At 29.0% G+C, this 21139-nt stretch overlaps 1 protein-coding gene across 1 annotated transcript in view; it reads right to left on the bottom strand.

Annotated features, from left to right (window-relative positions):
• Nucleotides 1–12586: 12586 nt before the first annotated feature.
• Nucleotides 12587–21139, bottom strand: part of LOC105359000 (CRK like proto-oncogene, adaptor protein) — a 30581-nt gene continuing 22028 nt past the window's right edge. Inside the window, exons 2-8 of the mRNA XM_011495512.1 lie at nucleotides 20251–20383; nucleotides 20061–20215; nucleotides 18305–18628; nucleotides 16598–16935; nucleotides 15413–15865; nucleotides 14394–14861; nucleotides 12587–13271 (exon numbers count right to left, since the gene is read on the bottom strand). Of these exons, the coding sequence (XP_011493814.1) occupies nucleotides 13011–13271; nucleotides 14394–14861; nucleotides 15413–15865; nucleotides 16598–16935; nucleotides 18305–18628; nucleotides 20061–20215; nucleotides 20251–20383 (2132 nt within the window). The 3' untranslated portion in view covers nucleotides 12587–13010. The remainder of the gene's footprint in view (nucleotides 13272–14393; nucleotides 14862–15412; nucleotides 15866–16597; nucleotides 16936–18304; nucleotides 18629–20060; nucleotides 20216–20250; nucleotides 20384–21139) is intronic.

Raw genomic sequence — 21139 nt, 5'->3', positions numbered from 1 at the left:
TATTTGTATTATTATATTATTATTATTAAATGTATTTATTCACACCACTCATATTTACTAAAAATATTTATTATTACACATATTTTGGTATAAATGAAAATTAAATTTATAATAATCATTATGAAAATAATAATACATCAAAATCGTAGTAAACATCATTTTTTTGTATTACACAAGTGCTTATTTATATATGTATATATTTATAAAGTTGATTCTATAACTCTTAATATATAAATGAATTATTTTTTTTATAAATTCAATAACAATTTGATTTAAAATTATAAATAGATAAGCGAAACAAATCTACTCAACTATGCAAAATAATGTTCTTATAATATATATGTATATATATATGAATTTACACATAATAAATAAATGCATTATCATATTTCAGTTTTATGATAAATAAATTTTATATTTATTTACATTATTTATCATTTAGGAAGATTGATTTACATTTTTAAAAGTTATTAATCAGAAATTATTTAACTGTTTACAAAAACAATTGTTACAAAAATTAATTTAAATGTAAACTTGAATAATTTAATAATGATATATTTCATCTATTTATATTGTATTACAGTATGTGATTATATATTATAAACTATATTTACATTGTTTTATATGTGAAAAACACCTTTACTAAAAACACCTTTAATAATACAATATAATTAATAATACACGATTAATTATAATATATGGTAATAAGTATGTTGTTGCCATTGCACCAATTCCTTGGATGATGGCGCAGGCAGTTGATACATAGCTTGTTCTCGGTTACAAAGGCCTTTCTTTTTGTAACCGATGAATTTTTTGCATGATGGCAGTGCGTGATTACCTTGACAGCACATGCATGTTGTGGTGCGGTCTGAAACTTTTGGTGGGCTAGATTCTTCAGCCTGTATGGTAGACTGATAGGGCTTTATACTGGCTTCCTTTTTATGGTTTTGAGATTCTGTAGTCGACTACTAGTTGGTGATGGCATACTGTGTTCCAAGTCTTGTATTCTGGTCTTTAAGAAGGAATTGAGTTGTTTGAATGTGGGATACTTGGATGTATCACCTATTGAACTCTCCTATTGGCCCCTAGTATACTGAGTAAATCTCATGGATCAGTATCGATTTGGAGTTGTCGTAGCTTCTTTAGCATGTCGCTACAGTCACTGCGAGCATCTTCCAAGTCGCATGCATCATCTTTTAATGGAGAAAAGTCAGAGTAGAATTCACTGATATGGGTCTTCAATCTTTTCTGACAGGGCTTGCCATGACAGGTGGAATGAATCGTTTTCTAATCGAAAGCGTGATGTAGTCTTGGCAGGCTCACCCATCAGTGATCTTCTTAGATAATAAAGTTTTTATACATCGCTATGTTTCTTGTTGTTAGTAACTGTTGAGGCAAATAAGTCCTGGAACATCAGCCATTCTTAGTAGCCACCTGTGAATTTGGAAATGGGGATATCTGGTAAGCAGCTCATGTCCATTTCTGTTTTAATTCCGGGTGACCTTTCGCACTGTGTTGATTCCTTTGCTTCTTTCAGCTTGGATATCAAGTTGTTTAAATTTGAACTTACATCTACATATAGATTGAATTCTTCTTGTTGGACATTATTTACAAAATACTCATGTGAATCCATTGTTATCAACCATGTAAACTCAAGATAGATTTGTTCCTGAACAAATCTTTTGTGTAGTTCATCTAGTATTCCATTTAGACCCATTGTTTCCTCTAATGATGTGTTGGAATGAGTTGCAGGGACACATCATGCTAAATCCTTTAATGAATCTATTCGAAAGCTTTGAGCTCTGGTCTTAACGTTGAACTCTGATGGATGTCTGTCTGTAACACTACTGCTAGTTACACGTGGTTCTTTATATTGAGTGATGAATATGTTAACATTTGTTTCCTTGGATTAACTTTTATCTTGGTCTGACATTTTTTCCTGTAATAATATAACGTTAGAAAATAAAGGTTATTGATGAGTACTTGCTGTATCCTAGAGATTCAAGAGTATTCTTTTGATATTTTACTGTAATTATTAAGTCTTCCTTTAAAACAGTTCTTTCTGTATAAATACTGATTTATATAACAACTTCCACTTATTCAGCTCAGAGGACAAGAAACGTCTGATGAGCCGTTCTCTCTGGCTATCCAGCTTGAAGGATCAAAAATGTACAAAATGTACTCGCCGTTCCGGCTTGTTTTACCAAGATCGGTTCGAGGGATACAAATTGATGCCGTTGACAACTCAGAGACCACGGGATGTTGTGTGATCGTGATGTAAGGTCAAAGTGGAAGGGATATTATAATAATTCAATGTAAATATATTTGTTGTATATGCTGTTTATTCTGTTATTGTCCGATTACAGAACGTTGACTAGTATTACTATTATCAATTATTGAACTCTTGGTGGATTATTGCGTTTGCTGTGGCAAACGTACATTCATCTAATGCAGCGTGATGATTCGAATATGAGCGTAAAATGGCGCGAAGTTTGATTCGTCGACACTCGCGCTGTTCGTGAGAGCCCATGCGTAGTTGAGGTTATGGTTTATAATGAAGCGCGACATACGCAACTGTTGTTAGTTGAGAATATACCCGGGTCGTAGCAAGCGTACCTTAGTCCTGGTATTGGGTACTGTAATATTTGTTCCTTGGGAAGTAAGAGTTTGTAAGGCTCTTACCTCGTGAAGAAAGCTGCTACGTGTTGCGTCTGCTATGAGCGTTTAATGGCGCGCTGAGTAGATTTATAAGCGTCAGATTTGAGCTAAGGTGAGGGTAGGCCGGCAAACTCGCATCAGCTGGCGTGAACTTGGCGACGAGTGGTATTATTCCGCACTGTCTCTCCTAGAGGGCCTCAATAACTTACGAAGACTAATAGTAGACTCAGTAGAGGGACTTTCCTTCTTGATGAGGACTTCCACTGGGCACTTGTCTTCGGACTCTGACAAGGGGATTTTCTACATCTTTCCTTTAGGACTTGTAACGACAGTTGTTTTGAACTACGTTAAAAGGGACTTCCACTTCTTATTTGAATAAGTACTTTATCGAGAGTGATTAATCTCGAAGTTGTCTCTCTTAAATACATTACTGACAGTGGGTTTCACTTTGCGATATAACACCGAAAAAGTGTCTTCGGCAGCAGGACTTACAAGGGGTAGGCTTGCCCCTCTCTTGGACTTAGCGACGTAGGGGGTTTTTGGTTAAGCGTCGTTGCTTAGCTCGTGCGAGAGTGTGTATCGTAGCTCGATGTGCGCACGTGCCTAAGATTGCCCGTTGTCGCATGTCAGGGTTTTAGGTTGCAATGAATATTTTGGATATATTGTTATACTTGATAGTTTACGTACATCTGTTACTCTTACAGCATCGCCGCTTTCTTGGCAGTAAACAACAAGATCGTTTAACCGCAACGAAAAACCATGAGCGTTTGAAATGCGAGAATAAATAAAATAACTATTCACGAATGTTTTCCAGATATACTGACCTCGAGCCTCCAACGACAATGGGCATTTTATAGCAAGAAAAATGTTCTCGCAATCTCAAACAAAATAATATATTTAACATTTTAAAATAAAAACTTTTATTTGAATATTTGAAAAATATTTGACTCAATGCAAAAAATAAAAATGTATAATTTTTCAACTAATAGAATATATAATTTATCCAAGCATTTTAAAGAAAATTCTAGAAAATAAGTCTATACATCAGAAAATCTAAATAAACATTATTCCGAGAATATAGAATATTTTCAAACATTGCATGTATAAAGCCCATAATTTTAAATTATTATATTATGTGTGCCTATAAGTGCCCATAAGCGTCCATAAATTATTATAAAACTTAGAAATTGATTAATTATTTAATATGTTAAAGCTTCTAAAATAAAAATGAATAACATAATATATAATTAACTAATTATTTCGAATTAATTTTTTTAAACATGTGAGTAATATATAAAATATAATGTAATATTAAGTAATTATTGGATAATCTATAAAATATGTTTTGACCAATATTTATTACAAATATTATATGATTCTATATAATATCAAAGTTTAACTAATCATAAAGCAATCGAAAAATTCTGATAATAGTTTCCTGTTTATATTAATTAAATTTCATTTATATTTAAATTTTTTAAGAGGACTCTTAAATTATTTATTAATCATGAATATATATGTATATTTCATAAATATTATGACTATTTCACTAAAATATTTTAATTGATATTGAACATAACTGAATTCTGTATGAGTAATTTTCATTTTAAACGGCAATTAAAAAAAATTTATTATTAATATCATTATATTTATAAAGATTATTTAATACAGGAAATTTATAATAATAAAATGAAACATAAAGATATTTTTAGTTTGTTAATATCGAACAACAAAGAAAATAAAGTGTTTTAATTCTTATTTTTATTATATTTATTTTCGTTTACAATTGATATCTTATAACAAACAAAAATACTTGTAAAATATTTCATCAACTTACAAAAATTTCTGAAAGTAAAAGATGTATATCTATCAATCTATCTATCTATCTAATCTATCTATGTATATGAAATTAATTTTTTCAAGTACAAAAATAGCATGTACTCTTTCGATTAAAAGATTATTTCAATTCTATTAATTTTGACAATGCTGTAACTATTCAACAGATAAGAAGAATAAGTTATAAAGGACATGCTCAAAGTGAATACGATTTTCTAACAAAGCCCTTATCATCATATGAATCAGTTATATGTACATATATTTTCTAATCTATTGCTCTCAATTTCATTCATTTAATTTTATCAAATATTAATAAATGGCAAGCAATACATTTATTCTGATATGAATTTATTTTTTAATCAATATTATACTAATATTTTTCTGTATAAAATTCTATGGAGTTAATATATTTTATTAGTAATGATTTTGAATTATTTATTATTATAAGATATTATTTAAATGTTATTGGATTTATTTGTAATGTTAGGATAATTTTTCTACGTAAATTCATTTTATATTATTAAAATTTTTCAAATCTCAATAGAACTTTCTTCAAAGCACAGTTCAAAGCAAATAAGTACAATTTTTATTTTAACTACTAATTTAAAATTTAAATAGATTTTTATTGGTATTTTGTGGTTTTTATGGTAATTTTTATTTTCTTTTGCTATTACCCAAATTATATATTTAAAAATGTATCAGATCTTATATACGAGAACGAATAATTCCAATGAAATAAAAATAGAATAAACTAATTAATTTAAGGATTTTAAGAATATGATCTTGTAATATTAGCAAGATTTTGTAATTTGATATATTATCTATTTATATATATTAAAATAATTAAAAATTAATAATGAAATTAATTACAAGACATTAAATAATAGGTCTGCAATTTGTAAAAAATTAATTTCAAGCTAATGAACAACATAGAATAAATCAGTCAAGTATATAAAAAATAATAAAATAAAAATAAAAAAAATAGATTTAATAAACAAAATACCAAAATTTAAAACAATAATAGAATTGAATTACTAAAAAAGTATTAGATTATTATGTATTTGTGATATTTCTTTATAAAAACTTTTTTTCATGTTATTCTAAATCGTATTTCGAATATAATGAATATATTCAAATATATTTAAAAATGTCATAAGTATATTTTAAATCTTCGTATGTATATATTAATATTTTCAAAATCACTAATAAAAAAAAAATTTAACTAATTAATTTTTTTATAATATATTTATTTGATAATAAAAAATAATATCATTATTATATATCTTGTATATTAAAAATAATTTAATATTCAAAGAATTTTCATAGATTACATGTTTGATTAATTTGTTTATGAAATTTTTTTAGATATACTATTAATCACTTATTCGCAAAATAGAAGAATATTGCATAAGTATACAAATGCGATATGTTTAGTGTAGGCGTTTATTTTTATTAGGTAGCTTTTAAAATAATTAATCCATTTTTCTTCAAGCATATCTTTTATCTAAAGTTATTGTATCGCGACGATTTTATGAAGGTACATGAAAGCACAAACGTCATCTAAGTATTTTTATATTTCGAAAGGGTGAATTTCAGACGAGCAGTTTTTTATAATTGATTAAAATTATTTGAAAAGTTACCAAACATTAAAATTCAAATAGTGAAGAGCAGAAACTGTATTTTATAGTTATTAAAATTGAAGCATATATATGTATAACTTCGATTGGCAATATTATTCGTGCTAAAATAAAATAATCATTTAGATACTTTTTATTTTTATTGTAATTCCATCTTGAGAATAAAAGAATTAACAATAAATTAAAATTTATAATTTTAATAAGAATGCCATGGCTGAGAGCACGGTGACATTTTCTGAATCGTAAGACAGTAAAAATTCTTAAATAGAAAAAAATTGACACTATATAGCAACGAGCATGTGATATTTACATGTGACATACTTTTTTGAACAGACGCAATATATTTAACAAAGATCCATTATTATCAAGAGAAGCATCTAAATACTTAATTATGAAGTAGAAATACTACAGTATTCAAATTTGTTAATTCTGTAGAGTATAATATAAAGTAATTTTAAGTTTGTCGTGTATCCAATAAGGAATGTAGTGTAAAGTTCTTTAAATATTTTTTCAAATCTTGCTCATACAATACGGAAATAAATGAGGATGATTTAATATATATATTCAAATAAAAATAGTTTGTCTTCGATCTTTTCTTTTGTCTATTCTATTTTCAATTTTTTAAAAATACATTAATGATTTGTTTGCATTTATTATTCAATATTAATAATCTAATTAGTATAATAATTTATTTAAATTTACAGTTTAATAAATTAATTATATATTTTTTTTCTTTTTAAAAATATAGGATGATTAATTTTAATTAAGATAGTAATTTCAATAAATTAATTTAATAATACGTATAATAATAATTAAACAACATTATTTATTTGTCAATTATAAGTTATTAATCAGCGCCTAATATTTAATAAATTACACAAAAATAAATAAAAGTACAAATTAATTTGCATAGGTACATTTATTCATAAGACTGTTTTTTACATAATTTTTAAATAAAAAATTAGAATTGAAAGTATTATATTTATTTAAAAATGATTAATAGTTTTTATAATTAAAATTATTTAAATGTCAATATTTATAATTTATGCGAATTGTCGGGATGAAACTTTTTCCTGTTACATTAATTTACATTGTATATAATAGAAAATTAGTTTTGGTTTGATCTTGTATACATTTTAACTAATAGCATATATCTTCCTTATTATTTATTGTTTAAGTTATTATACATATAATGAATAATATTATTAAATTGGTAAAGTCGTCACTTTATTAGTTGATTTCCCAGTGATTAATTATTTTAAAATTTAATAACGTGCTAATGAAATTGTTAAAGAAATATTTTTCGAATTATTTTAAAATTTGAAGTAGTGGGTTATAGATAATTTCAATAAATAATAACATTCACTTAATAATTTCTTTAACTAAAATTATACTCATGCAATATAATTTATCCCCCTAATGTTTAATATTTTCTTAAATTTTTTCTGAATATTTCTTAATTAATAATATTTAAGATCAATTCTTAAACATTTTTTCTGAAATTAAACATTTCATAAATTTTCTTGTGAAATTATTTGTAACATTAAGTTTCTTTTATTAATCATTAAACTTAGACGATTCATAGTTTAAAAACGCTAATACAATATTTATTTGCTTGAAGTTTATAAGATTCAAAGGTATGATAGCACTGTAAAGAATTTTTTGTTCACGGTCGTTGTAGTATTATTAGCATCTAACATGTAAATCGATGAATATTCACGTACGTTGAATAATTAAGCAAATTCGATAATTTAGAAGTGAATCTTTATAATGAATTCTTAGAATTAGCTCCTATCGTGAAAACTATATTCATATATAGCAGGCGCATTAGTGTACTATAGCTATCCATCAACACACCTGCATCTATACGCGATCGGGAAAAAAAATAAGAATTGCACTATGTTATTGATATTCATTTAATCGTGTGGTCGTTAGAATTATAGAAGATAAATTTTTCAATGACAATCTGCTTACTCAACTCGTCAAAAAGCTATATGATGATTGCGAGACAAATGAATTATTCAATGTTTTTTCGTTGTCCTACGTATAGTCACTTCAAGAGGTAAAGTAACATTGTATGCGACATACGTAATAAGATATAAATTAGTTTTCTATACTAAACGGTTAATAATTATAGGATTATTAAAAATTCTAATAAACACTATATTACCAATTATTTAAGTTGAGCACATAATGTTATGCACACATTTAAAATTGTGAAAATGTCAAATTGATATTAATGATGTTTATTTGTAATAAATTAAATATTTTAAACTATGATCATCCTTGAAAATAATTTGGAATCAACCGAGAATCATTATGAGAATTTATTATGAATTATAATTAATAGAATGTTAACTCTTTAATCAATTTAAAATGTGAAATTTAAATATATTGTATTTTCCAAAATACTTTTCTTGAATTTATCTAAAGTCTTTTAAAAAATTTTTGCTATTAGTCTCATAAATTTAGTGACCATTATTACACAGAATTTACTTAATAATTTCTAAGTAAATTGATATTTAATATATTATCTAAGTAAATTGATATTTTCATGACTCTTAAACAATTACACAATAACGGATCATATACAAGTTACAATTTAAAAATATTAATTTACAACATTAAATATTTTAATTTTGTTAATAATTCGATGTAATAAAAGATTTTTAATATGCCAGTAAGTAATTTATAATAAAAATATATAATCTATTGGGAACATCAACCAAATCGCATAAAATATTGTGGACATATTTATTATTTATAATTATTCTTAATATTCGATATGTAAAGAATATTTCATAAGGTAATTAAAGACTCTTTAATGTTTTGATATAATTTTTTATTATTGTAAAGTTAGTATTATACTCACATAATAAATAACATATCTGTTATAAATGATGAGTTCATTTAAATTGTAAAGTAAAATCATTTTTTAATTATTAACAATTTTACACTCCGTGTGTATTTTAAAATTAAAATAAGTTGATATAATTAAAGATTTTCATAAGTGTAGGTTGATTGTAACAGTTAGCATAATTTAATTTCTTACAAAGTAGATAATTATTTTATCGAAATAGATCTTCGATTATTGATGGTACGTAGTAGTGTTTTAATTGTGATTCATTAATCAGTCTTGTAGAGCGGGCAAACATTGAATATATGTTGTTTTACAATATTCATTTTATGTTAATACTATTATTGTACGTATATTTTATCATATTATTTTAAATGATTACATGATTTTATCATTTTTTGCCCGCAATACAAAAGTAAAATTAAGAAGTACTTAATTATATATTAACTAAACATTAATAAAAATTTCGATTATATACATAATGCAGAGGAGAGTCTCTATTTTAAAATGTCTTTTGTTTATAAGTCCGATTTTACGTGCACAAAAATCATATGAAATGAGATGAATGCTTTGCTCTTTATCAATTTAAATTAAACTACAGAAAATAAGACACTTTAACAGAATATAAATGTACAAAAATATGTCGCAGAGATACGTAATATGAAAGAAGAAATACGGTTCAGATTAAGTCGCTTCATTTGATTTTTTACTCATCGTCAATATATTTTATCGCATAGTAATGTCAATTAAGTTGAAAAAAAAGATATTAGTACAATAAATTCGCAATTTAAAACCAACGTGAAAAGGAAGTATGGGGATGGCGTACAATGCGGCTTCCTAGGTAAGCATCCAAACAATTTCGCTGTATAAGCAAAGTCGTTCCAGTCGCAGACCTTTTTACAAAAATTAAAACTATTATAATATATATATATATATATATATATATATATATATATTTATTTATTATTTTTTTAAATTTATTTATGTATATTTTGTGAACCATGTAGGAAACAGTGATTTCGAGTATTAGTTTAAAAAATGTGACGTACATATAAATTCTGTATTTAATTTATATGAAAATGTTGATTACACATTGTGCTTTACATACAAAAATGGAGATTATGTAATAGCCTTACAAAATAATTTCGGCACGGCTTTTGTTAATCGTGTATTATTTATTTATATTTCTTATTTTTCATTCTATTTAATCATTTTTATTTATTATATCGCAATAAATGCTGCATATTATGAAAGTAGGCAATTTAATATATCTATCATATATATAGGTATATTGTAAAAATTACTTATTCGCTTTTATGATTTTAAATTTGATTTTCTTGCCTTTCTTTAACTTTTCTTTTTATTTATATTCTCAAAAAGTTTAGAAAATCGAGATCTCCCGAAATCAGTGTTCACCAATGGTATTTTTTTAAATATACATATACGCGCGCAAGCGCGCGCATGCACACACACACACTATATATAACTATACACCTACAATAGTTAACAAGATAAGTCTGTAGCCTGATACACGACAGGTACAAAGTTTTTTTACTTTATGTTCAATCTAATCGATTAAACGGACTTAAAGTTAATCTTCTGTAATATCTATTTTATTTTATTCTTTGCGCTCTTAAATTTTAAGTTGCCTCTCGCACTTGCACGTAATAATTCGTTTTTTGAGGCGCCCCGCATTTTTGCAATTACGTCGAGGCACACGGAACGCCGAGAAATAGTTTCATCGACTTCTATTTTTTATTTTTGTATAACGTAGCTCCTTTAATTTAGATTGAAGAAGGGAATGAATTTCGAATATGTAATATGTGAAATATCCTCATGGAAACGTGCAAACTCCTACATATGTGTGAAATGTAAGTAAATTGGTAATCCCGATATATTCAAATTTATTGTTCGACAATACTTTTTATAAGCATTAAAGAAATCGCTCCAATTCAAAATAGTAAATATAAATTATAATCAATTTTGTTATTACAATAAAACAATTTAAAATGATTCTTATATTCATTATTTATTAATGCGTTACGTTGAATTATGTAAAAGGATGTAAAGATTCTACGGTAATCAAAGTTAATAAAAAAATTCACGAGCTGTTAAGAGTCTGACGACTCTAGTCATTACATATGACGTCAACTTTGTTAAATAAATTTTAAAAAGTATATTTACAAATTCTCCATCATACTAACATTATATAATTTATGCAGAATTACAATATTAAATGTTGCTTCTCATCTAAAGTGGAGCTCAGTTTTATCCAATTAATTAAGAATGAATCATGTAATCCATCAACATTATCATTATTTACAATATACTGAAAAAGTTATGTAGACTTTAAAGTTTTAAAGGATTTGCTTTTTCATTTTATATAAAATAAGTTAATTTGAAAATATACAGTTACTGTATGGGTTTTAAAATATTATTAGTAGTTATTCTAAATAAATTTTCAAGGCTGATTATTCATAAAAATCAATTCTTTTAAAATTAATTAAGTTTCGTTTTACTTTTAATAAACTATATTTTAGGAGTATATTTAAAACACGCAGTTCTTTTATACATTTATTAAGATTACATTCTTCTACTATAATAAATATAAAAATGATTGGCATTCAATACTTGGCTTCTATTTTTTGTTGTCATTATGTTAAGTGTAACTAGGTTGCTTAGAAAAATTGACATGGAAAGATGTTAAGAATGGTTACGGACCACAATTTTATTACGAGTACATTTCGTTTTCTTATAAAATTTATTATTTGATTTAAAACAGATCGATGAGCTTCATAAATAGGAATATAAATATGGATAAAACATAAATGATATTATAATATAAACTGACAATGGATCAAAAAGGACGGAAGCAGGAAAATCAAATACATTTTGGAATGTACTATCTTGTATAAAGGCGTATTAAAATATCATATTTGCTCGATACAAATGATCATTGAAAAAATACTCTCAAATATTCAGTACATTCTAAACTCCATAAAATATAGTTGAAAAATTATATAAGTTATATGTAGGTAATTGAATAATGAAGTTTATAATATTAAAATCCAGCAATTACTTATAATAGACAATATGATTTTCAAAAAGCATAGATAATATAAGATTCCAATCTCTAACTCTCTTAAATTGTAAGTATAATTTTTTAATGACAATATAAACTTTTAGTTTGAAAATATACAAGATTTAATTGCATTAATCGTTTTATGCCTTCGTGAAATGCACAACAGATCAAATACAAAATAGAATACTTATGATAATATTCCAATAAATATTCATTTTGCCCTTTGAAAAATTGTTAATATCTAATAAATACCATTAATAGCAATAATCATGCAAACAAAAGAAAGATCATTTATACTAAATTTATAATCAAATTAAAAAATATAACAAATCATATTAGCTTGATCAAATTCATAAATAAGTTAATATTTATTAGAATATATATGTATTATTAAAACATATAGGGATCAATCTTTATTGCGATTCAATTACGTATTCTATAATTTTTTTACAAATAATGAGTTGTTTCAACAAAAATCAAGCACACGTCAACTTTTTATAAAATAATACACACATACTGAAGACATAAGAAAATTAAATAATGCAGCTTTCATTTAAGAAACAATTTATAATAACGTAGCTAAAAATTGTCTAACTATAGTACTAATCTGTCTAAAGAGCCATTGAATAATTTTTCTTTGAAAACTCATTATAAGAAATGAGATAAATATCATTAGAATCAACAGTATTGTAGTCCGGAGCCACTTTCAAATCTTAATTATTGTTTATGTTAGTATATAGTAATTCTCACGCAACAAGCTACAATATCGTCAATTTGCAGAGTCGCTCAATAGGAAACTGACAATCTGCAAATCGTCTTCGATTCTGCGTGTTAAAATAGCTGGGACGTCTGCGTCCTTTATTTTATATGGCAATAACGGCGTTGGTAGTGGTGGCGGAGATGGTTACGGTAACAACGGCAGCGATGTGTGCTATGGTTATTATGGATTGAGGCCCTGGCGCTTTTCTTCCTCTAGCATTGCATCGAGCTCGTTCGTAAGATTAGTCAACATGTTACCGATGTCGTTCAGCACGTCTGCAGGTTCGCTGCTCGAGTGATGCTGGTGTTGGTGTTGATGCTGGGACATCATGTGGTTGGGACTGTTGGCGTACTCTTGGGCCACGCGTGCTGCGCGCTGCTTTATCGTTCCGGCATTCTCGTTGGCAAAGGGCAGTGAATCAGACTCTGTGCTGGAATTTGACTGAAACATAAATGAATTCCGTTAGTTAAAATACGAATGTGAATTATTTTTACCGTACTCATTGCTCTTTTCCTGCAGCAGACCTACGTCTTATATAATACGACCGTCATAATGACTAATTTACTCTGCGGATCTGATTGAAATTACTATCACCTACTACATTTTGAATGTTTATACTTGAAATGTTATTTCATTTTTTTTTTTTGGTATTTCGTATTAAATAAAAAATACAAGCAATCAAACATAGTAAGTAAATTTTATATTAATTTCTACTTCCAATAAAACTAAAACCTCATTTGTCTATATTAAATTTATATTTTTATTTTAAAAAACAATATAGTACCTAGATTGGGAAATTTTAATTATCTTTCTATTGTTGGAAATCATGGACTACTTGTTATTTTAAAAAAGATTGAATGTCATTGATATATGTTTTAAATAAGTATATCAGTTTATCACCGTTATTGATTACAGTATTTTCGAAATTTCAAAAATCGAATGAACTTATAAAAAAAGAACTTATAAAAAAACAATTTATGTTGCTGTTTATGCGTCTTATATTATTAATTTTGCACCATAAAATCATTACGTTTTTACTATTATTCAAGTTTTATTCAATTGTTATGCATTATACCAATGGTAGTTGTAATTTGTTCTGAAATAAGTAATTGAATATTATATGAAATATATAAATTAAAATCTAGCACATCTTTAAATTAAAATACTGATTGATTGTTTTATAATTTACCGTATACCATTATTCGTAATCTTATTATTCGTATAGTATTCGAAATCTTCGAGAGTTTTAAAAGTGATTATTCTAACTAAATATGTATTAAGCAATATTCTCATACTTCAAAATCAACTGAAATTTGCATAAATTCACGGTTATCTTTGTTGATCAATACGATAAGATAAGAGAAAGAGATATAAGAAAAAAAAAGTGTTATAGTATACTTATGTGTATCGTTGTCCCTACTGTATATAACTATGATACAGGAACTAGTAATGCACGTATGTTCAAATGATTTAAAAGAATAGTGTATTTTGTTAAATGCAAAAATAAAATAATATATAATAAGTTTGGTGCTTCAAGGGAAGGATGACTGTAGGTATTTGCACCTTAAAGCTAGCATCGGAGCCGTTGCGATGCTGCAAGGCAAGAGTGGCTATGGGTTCGTGTTCCTCGTTGACGTTAGCGCTCACGCTGCCCCAACTGCGCGACATAGAGGATGGCGGTCGAACAAGCTGTGAGGGCGTCGGGCTAACATTTGGTGCTTGGGACGCCGGTGACCCTGATAATACGTGCTGCAGATGATGGTGGTGGTGTTGTTGCATGAGCCGCTGGTGATGTTCCTCGCACGTGGTTGTGGGTACAGGACCGCTGCAGTCGATGACTATATCCCCGTTACCACTACAGACACTGCTCACCGAGGAGGCAGAGCCAAGTTCACGGGAGCTCTGGCGCCGTGGTGGCGAGGGAGGCCGCCGCTTTAAGAGGCTCGGACTGCTGTCCAGTCCATATGTTAACTGGTACTTGTTATCGAAGTCGCGAGGCAACGATTTGAACTGGCCGGACGTTGCCTGAATCTGAGAAAAGAAAGTCTACTCTTGTGAATATATCTAAAAAATATATACATCTAAAGTGATAATGCGAGTTTCTGAGATGTTATACTTTCTTTGTAGGCAGATGACCAATTGCGAAATACGGCCCCTAAATAAATCCAGTAGATCAAATAACAATAGTCTTTTTAACAAAATTGACGTACTAATGATACATGTTTAAGTAAAAATGAGCCGAATGTGAAATAGTTTTTACACATCAAAACACAAATTACATTTTTTATATAATATGAGTAATCGTATTATGGTATTGTATAATATTGCTATTATAACTATTGGTTGAAAGCACTCGAAATGAAATAGAAATGGTAACGGTAAGACAAAAAGCATGGAAATGACGTAAAAAATGTTGGTCATTTAACATTGTTCGTTAGATTGCAATTTCAAAAACTGTAATTGGCAAGCTAAACTTCCGGGCTCTCTGGAGTATTTATAGCTCCTCCTCCTCCCATACATAAATTTCGTATAAAAACATGAGCGAATCGAAGTTCGGGAACTGCAGAGATGTCTTTGCTTACCTTGGCAATAGGTCGAGGTCGTACGAGGCAGTGTCGTGGCCTCGGCAAGGTTCCACCACCAATGTTCTCGATAACGAGTGTATGGTCGTTGGTGGGTGTAAGGTCACCGTCGTCGTAGCTGCGCGGCCGCCAGTCGAGAATCTGAGGCTGATGGGACTGGGGTGCGGGTGAGGGTGGATAACCCAAGGGTACATCTTCAAGACTCTCTAAGGATTTGCCACGTGAATAGCCACCGCTATTGCCGCTATTGCCACAAATAGAACCACCTCGGCCGACAGTAGCGTAGTCAAGGCTTCCAGGCAGGGCCGCGTACATGCTGCGCCATCCTGCCACAGATGCACCGTTCCCACTACTCATATTGTCCACCGGACGCTGGAATGATCTGAGGATCGGCGAGGAGCAGTCTTCGTCGGGAGACGGTAAATCATGACCACCACGCTGAATTACCACGTCCTGAAAAAATTACGGAATTAGTTATTGCTTTATATTTATGTCACGGAAACTATGTCAAGGAATCACTAGATTTCGCGATAAATCGATTGCCACATAGCTATGCCTCATTATATTTTAAACGATATTAATAATATAAATCGTTCATCGATGAATTATCAGAGAAGATAAATTTTTATTGTCGTGCATGATCGAATATGAGGTAATTTTTAATAGATCTGTTGTATTACGTTTTTAAACTAATAGGAGACCTATGTACGTAATAATAAATAACGGGGCATACCGTTTATAAACAAAGAAAAATATTTTTGTGTACTGGCATATCTACATATATAATCAATAAATTTATGTATAGAAATATCTTATCAAAATATCAATTATGCATGTAAAACTTAGCAACCTCTTCATTATTCACTCTTACATAACTATTAATCGATTTGTTGACTTACTAATCCCATTCATTTATATTGGAATTATAAATTATGAAATTATGAAATATTGGAATTATAAATTATGAAAATATGTAAAATAGATCCATGTTCTTGTTGTAAAAATAAATATGGACAAATTATTACAATAAAACTCGCACTGACAATTTTGCTTATTTATGTAAGTATTACAAAATCAATCCTTTATAATAATGTTTATTGTAGAAACCGATGAAATTTATGGAAACGCACTTAATTTTTATCTTATTGTATTCGAGCTTCTGCAATAAGAGTAGTCATTACTTACCTGCGTGTGTCCAGGATGGGGCGGAAGTCTTGCTAGGTCCAGAGGCTGTATTCGTTTGCCGGCTTTGATGTCTTTGACCCGCTTAATTGCAAGGAGCAGTTTCTTTTGATGACCTAGCCTCACGATTCCAATATCCTCAAGATCCTCCCAAGTAAGGATCGTGACGTCTTCAACACAGCGCATGCCTTGCTGGTGCAGGGCACCAAGGTACTCCTCGAGCCTAAGCAGCCTAAGCCACTCTTCGAGGGAACCGGGCACATGCTCCGGAAGCCCGTCACCCACATTCAGGTTGTCGATCTCGGTCTTTAGTCGCTTTCTATGGTTCGGCTTTTTTATACCTGCGTGCAGCGATTGACAGACTCTCATTTTCACGAAAAATAGACGAACCAATCTTACATGTCAAATTATTTACGCGAGTTCATACTTCGTTAAAAGACAACGGATTCCCTTGACCCGATTTTTTAATAAATTTGTTTTTAATGCAAATTAAAAAAAAGTTAAAAGTAACTAGTATTCCTCTTATTTTATGTTGATAAAAAATCTAACGTTACAAAAAACTACACTTAAGATTAAAATTGTTATAATAGTTCAGACACTATTAAAATTCTCTTTTTAAAATGTATAAAAATAAACTGTATAATATTGTATATTTTATTGTAAGAATATAATTGCAACGGAGAAATTGAATATTTACTAGCGCAAATACTTAATGAAAACAAAAGTTTTTTAAAAATCATTTAAAAATTTAAATCATTATGAGAATTTATCATAATGCAAATATCCACAAGTTGATGATATATGAATAATTAAAAAGAAAGTATTGGGATATCAAAGGAAAAATAACTGTAAACTTTCCAGTAATATAGATAAATTGATATTATTTGAGAAATATTGTATACAGATATATTAAATATACAGTTATGACTGTATTTCAATTTACATATATATTAAATATATTAATATATATTAATAAATATTTAATTAAAATAGTTTAATTACAATAAATTTTATTTACAATATCTTGTACCAAATATTATTTATAATAGATTTTTTACGCTAAGCGTGAATAATAAATTTTTACATGTTTTTACACTTAGTAAAATAATAGATTTTTTTATTTTATATTTATTATATCATTCAAAAACTTGATTGACAAAAAACATTATAAATTTTATACGTATTTATCAATTATACAAAGAATTTACTACTTTTGTCAGCAAATTTACAGATGTAAACTAATGCATTTAAAAAGTCTATAATAGTAGTAGTATATTTATTAGTAAATAATTATATAAATAAATGAGGTTCAAAGATAATTATTTAACTCGTTAGCTTGAGGCTTAATGATATTTTTAATTTAATTGCTAATTGGTTAGTCAATAAGGTATGATGATCAATTTGATTGATTAGTGCAGACTTAATCGTCAAGTGTTTGGTAAGCATATAACGATCATATATTACAGCTGACTAATCTTAAGAAAGTTGGAATTAGCAACAGTAACGAAGAATTTTTAAGAGCACGTTATAAACCTATAAACGACGTAAATTATTTGTGATGAAAATAGAGATAATAAAGTAAATAGAAAAAAGTGAAAATTATTGAAGAGCCACGGAAAACGGGTAAAACTATACAGAGTATGAAATTACATTTAAACACATGGTTGAGGAGTGTAGTGTGTAATAAAATGTGAGATCCTTGTAGCTTACCAATAGCTGTGAGATCTTCTGGGGTCATGCGGGTGATGGTAGCGAGGTCGTAACCGGCAGAGGCGAATAATGGAAAGTACTCGTCGAATTGGAGTTCGGTCAACCAGGCGTGAACACCGTCGAGGTCGCTCGGTCTGTCTGGATGGCTGCCCAACGAGCTGATCGAACATCTCGGCGAGGAAGTAAGGGCTCCTGCGCTGCGTGGCCCCAAGTGATAGCCCGAAGCGCGTCCTGAGTCCAACGAAGCCGTTGAGTGTCGTGAACCTGAGCCGGAGCCTGAACTGCCGGGACTATCCCTGCCTGGACTCTGAGTCATGTCGATTCCTGGACAAGCGAGCTCTTTTTATTTTGTTTCACGACACAAGAGATACTCCTAACTTAGATTTAATTTCATGATAATCTTTTACAGACTTGTGCCTTCGGTTATATTTAGATCGTATTATAATATTTTTACGTCAACAATGCATTTTTGCAATTTTGCAGAACTTGAAACATCATTATATAGAACTACTTTACTAATCTAATTAAGGTATTGGATGAAAGTTGTTTAGTACGACGAAATGAATTTAGTATGCTTATTGAAAATATTGATTTATACGATGAACTTCCAGATTTAAGTACATATTTTATTTATTTTGTATTAGATCTAATGCTACCGAAACTTTGAGAAATGTGATTTCTTAAAGTAAGTTCCTTAAATTATGCCCTTAAATAGTTTGCAAACTTAATTGTGATTTCAAAAGTAAGCCAAAAGGATGTTGGTAAATCATGGTATGAATTATACAGGACAATAATGTAATATGAATTTTAACTTGTATCTTCGATGTTAGTAAGCCAAATAATTAATAATCAATGAAATGGCAACGTTTTTAATTAGACCATTTATCTCCTATATTTTTCATATTTTTCTGTCATTTATCAGTACTGAAAAATGGCTTAAATTTCATTGTTCTTAATTCACGAGAAAGTCTTCCATCCTGCATTGTACAAAAATGCATTTAATTATTCTTTAAACTTCTTATCTAATGCATAATTTCGCTCTTAATAATTTTATATTCTATTTAAATACACAGGTTTAGATTAATCAAACACCTTTAAAGTAAATTCCTGTAATATCGAATTTTGTAAATTATGCTTCCCTTACACGATACCTGTATATTTGATTTGATTGAAAAAAAAAAAATATATATATATATATATATATGGGCGCACGTGCAGATTTGACATTATTTTTAATACAATAGTTTTTATAACATAAGTTTCAGATAATAAGATTCTAAAATAGAATATAAATAGCTTCAAAACGATAGAAGATAAAATGTGCATTGGTTGGTTGAAAAATAACCTCATATCAGGATTGTATATACCACTACTCGTGTTAGTAATTTGTAATGAAAGCCACGTAACATTAAAAGATTTAACAAATAGATCTAATTTTTTAATTTAAAATATTTACGAATAAGTTGAATAGACGCAGCGAGCATCAAATGAGTAAAAATAAAATAAATATAACAAGATTTGCTTACGCTAGAGGAAGTTGACTTAGCAGACTTTTCTCATGCAAACGTGCAGTGATCATTCGAGCAATATTCTGGGAACTGGGAATTCTTGCAAGGGTTTGCACTTTGTCTCAGCGCTTGCTATCTTTAACCATCTATTCGAGAAGCTATTGTGCTAATCAAAGGGGTGGGGGCCAGATGAAATCGGAGGATGAGGAGATGAAAAGGGGGTCGTGCTTACAATCGTGACTACATACCTTGATCCTCGGCATGGGCGTACTTGCCGACCATTGGCGGGAAGGAGAAGCCTGGATGCGTGAAAATGGGACCGGGGCTTTTACCCGCAGGCATTCCATAGGAGCCGTCATCACCGTTGGGTCCACCAGGATTACCCCCTCCGGTCATGTTCAGACTTCCACCTGCTCCTCCGTTGTTCGACAATGCGACCAGTCATCCTCGCTGCTGGCGTAACCGGCTGACCCGAAGGACGCTCCCGAATGCCGGAAGTCATTGGGGACCGAGGGTGGCGCCACCTTCTTCACCTGGGTTACTGCTTTCGACGGTCGACTCATGCCGCCGACTAGAAATCAGTAAAAACCGCACATTTTCAATTGTTATTTCTTTTTTATATATTTTTTTTTTCATGTCCACAGATCCATTTATTAGCCCGCACATACTTTTTATAATTATTAACTTTTTATTAACTAACGTATACAAATTCAGCGAGATGCTTAAACTTAAATACCGCCTACTCGTCATTACAACCTGGGTCAAATGAAATTTTCATCTCGTTCTAGATCGGTGTATCTTTTAAAACACGATATAAAAAAGTAACCGCATAATTTATAAAATATATTTTGGTATAGTCCAATATTCGTCCTCTCATAACTCTTTCATTATAAAAAAGTTTAAGGGCTCATTTGGACGCTTCTAAATGTAGACTCACTAATGTTTATTTATCACTTTGTGTAATGATAAATCATATCAATGTGGTGGTAATAGTGTTTAATCTTTGAAAATTTTTAAAACTTTTTTTAAAATGTATGCATAATCGATATAACGACTCGCCTAGAAAAGGTTGATGGTCAACGACACATTAAAAAAATTATAATATGCCAATTCGATTAATTTATTAACGTACGAAATCTAATATACTTGTCCATAATATGAGCTTACTTCACTTCTTACGTGTATACATATATCTACGATTTTAATATAAAAATCATCATCATAATATGTTTCAGTACTCTAATGTTCTAATTCAAATTTGTAATAAGGCGATATCACGAGGAATACTTTAACAATGTTAATATATGCTTTCTTAATAAAACATCCA

The sequence above is a fragment of the Ceratosolen solmsi genome, unplaced genomic scaffold (assembly GCF_000503995.2).
Source record: "Ceratosolen solmsi marchali unplaced genomic scaffold, CerSol_1.0 scaffold10, whole genome shotgun sequence".
NCBI classification, from domain to species: Eukaryota; Metazoa; Arthropoda; class Insecta; order Hymenoptera; family Agaonidae; genus Ceratosolen; species Ceratosolen solmsi.
This window is presented reverse-complemented; position numbering and strand designations above follow the sequence as displayed.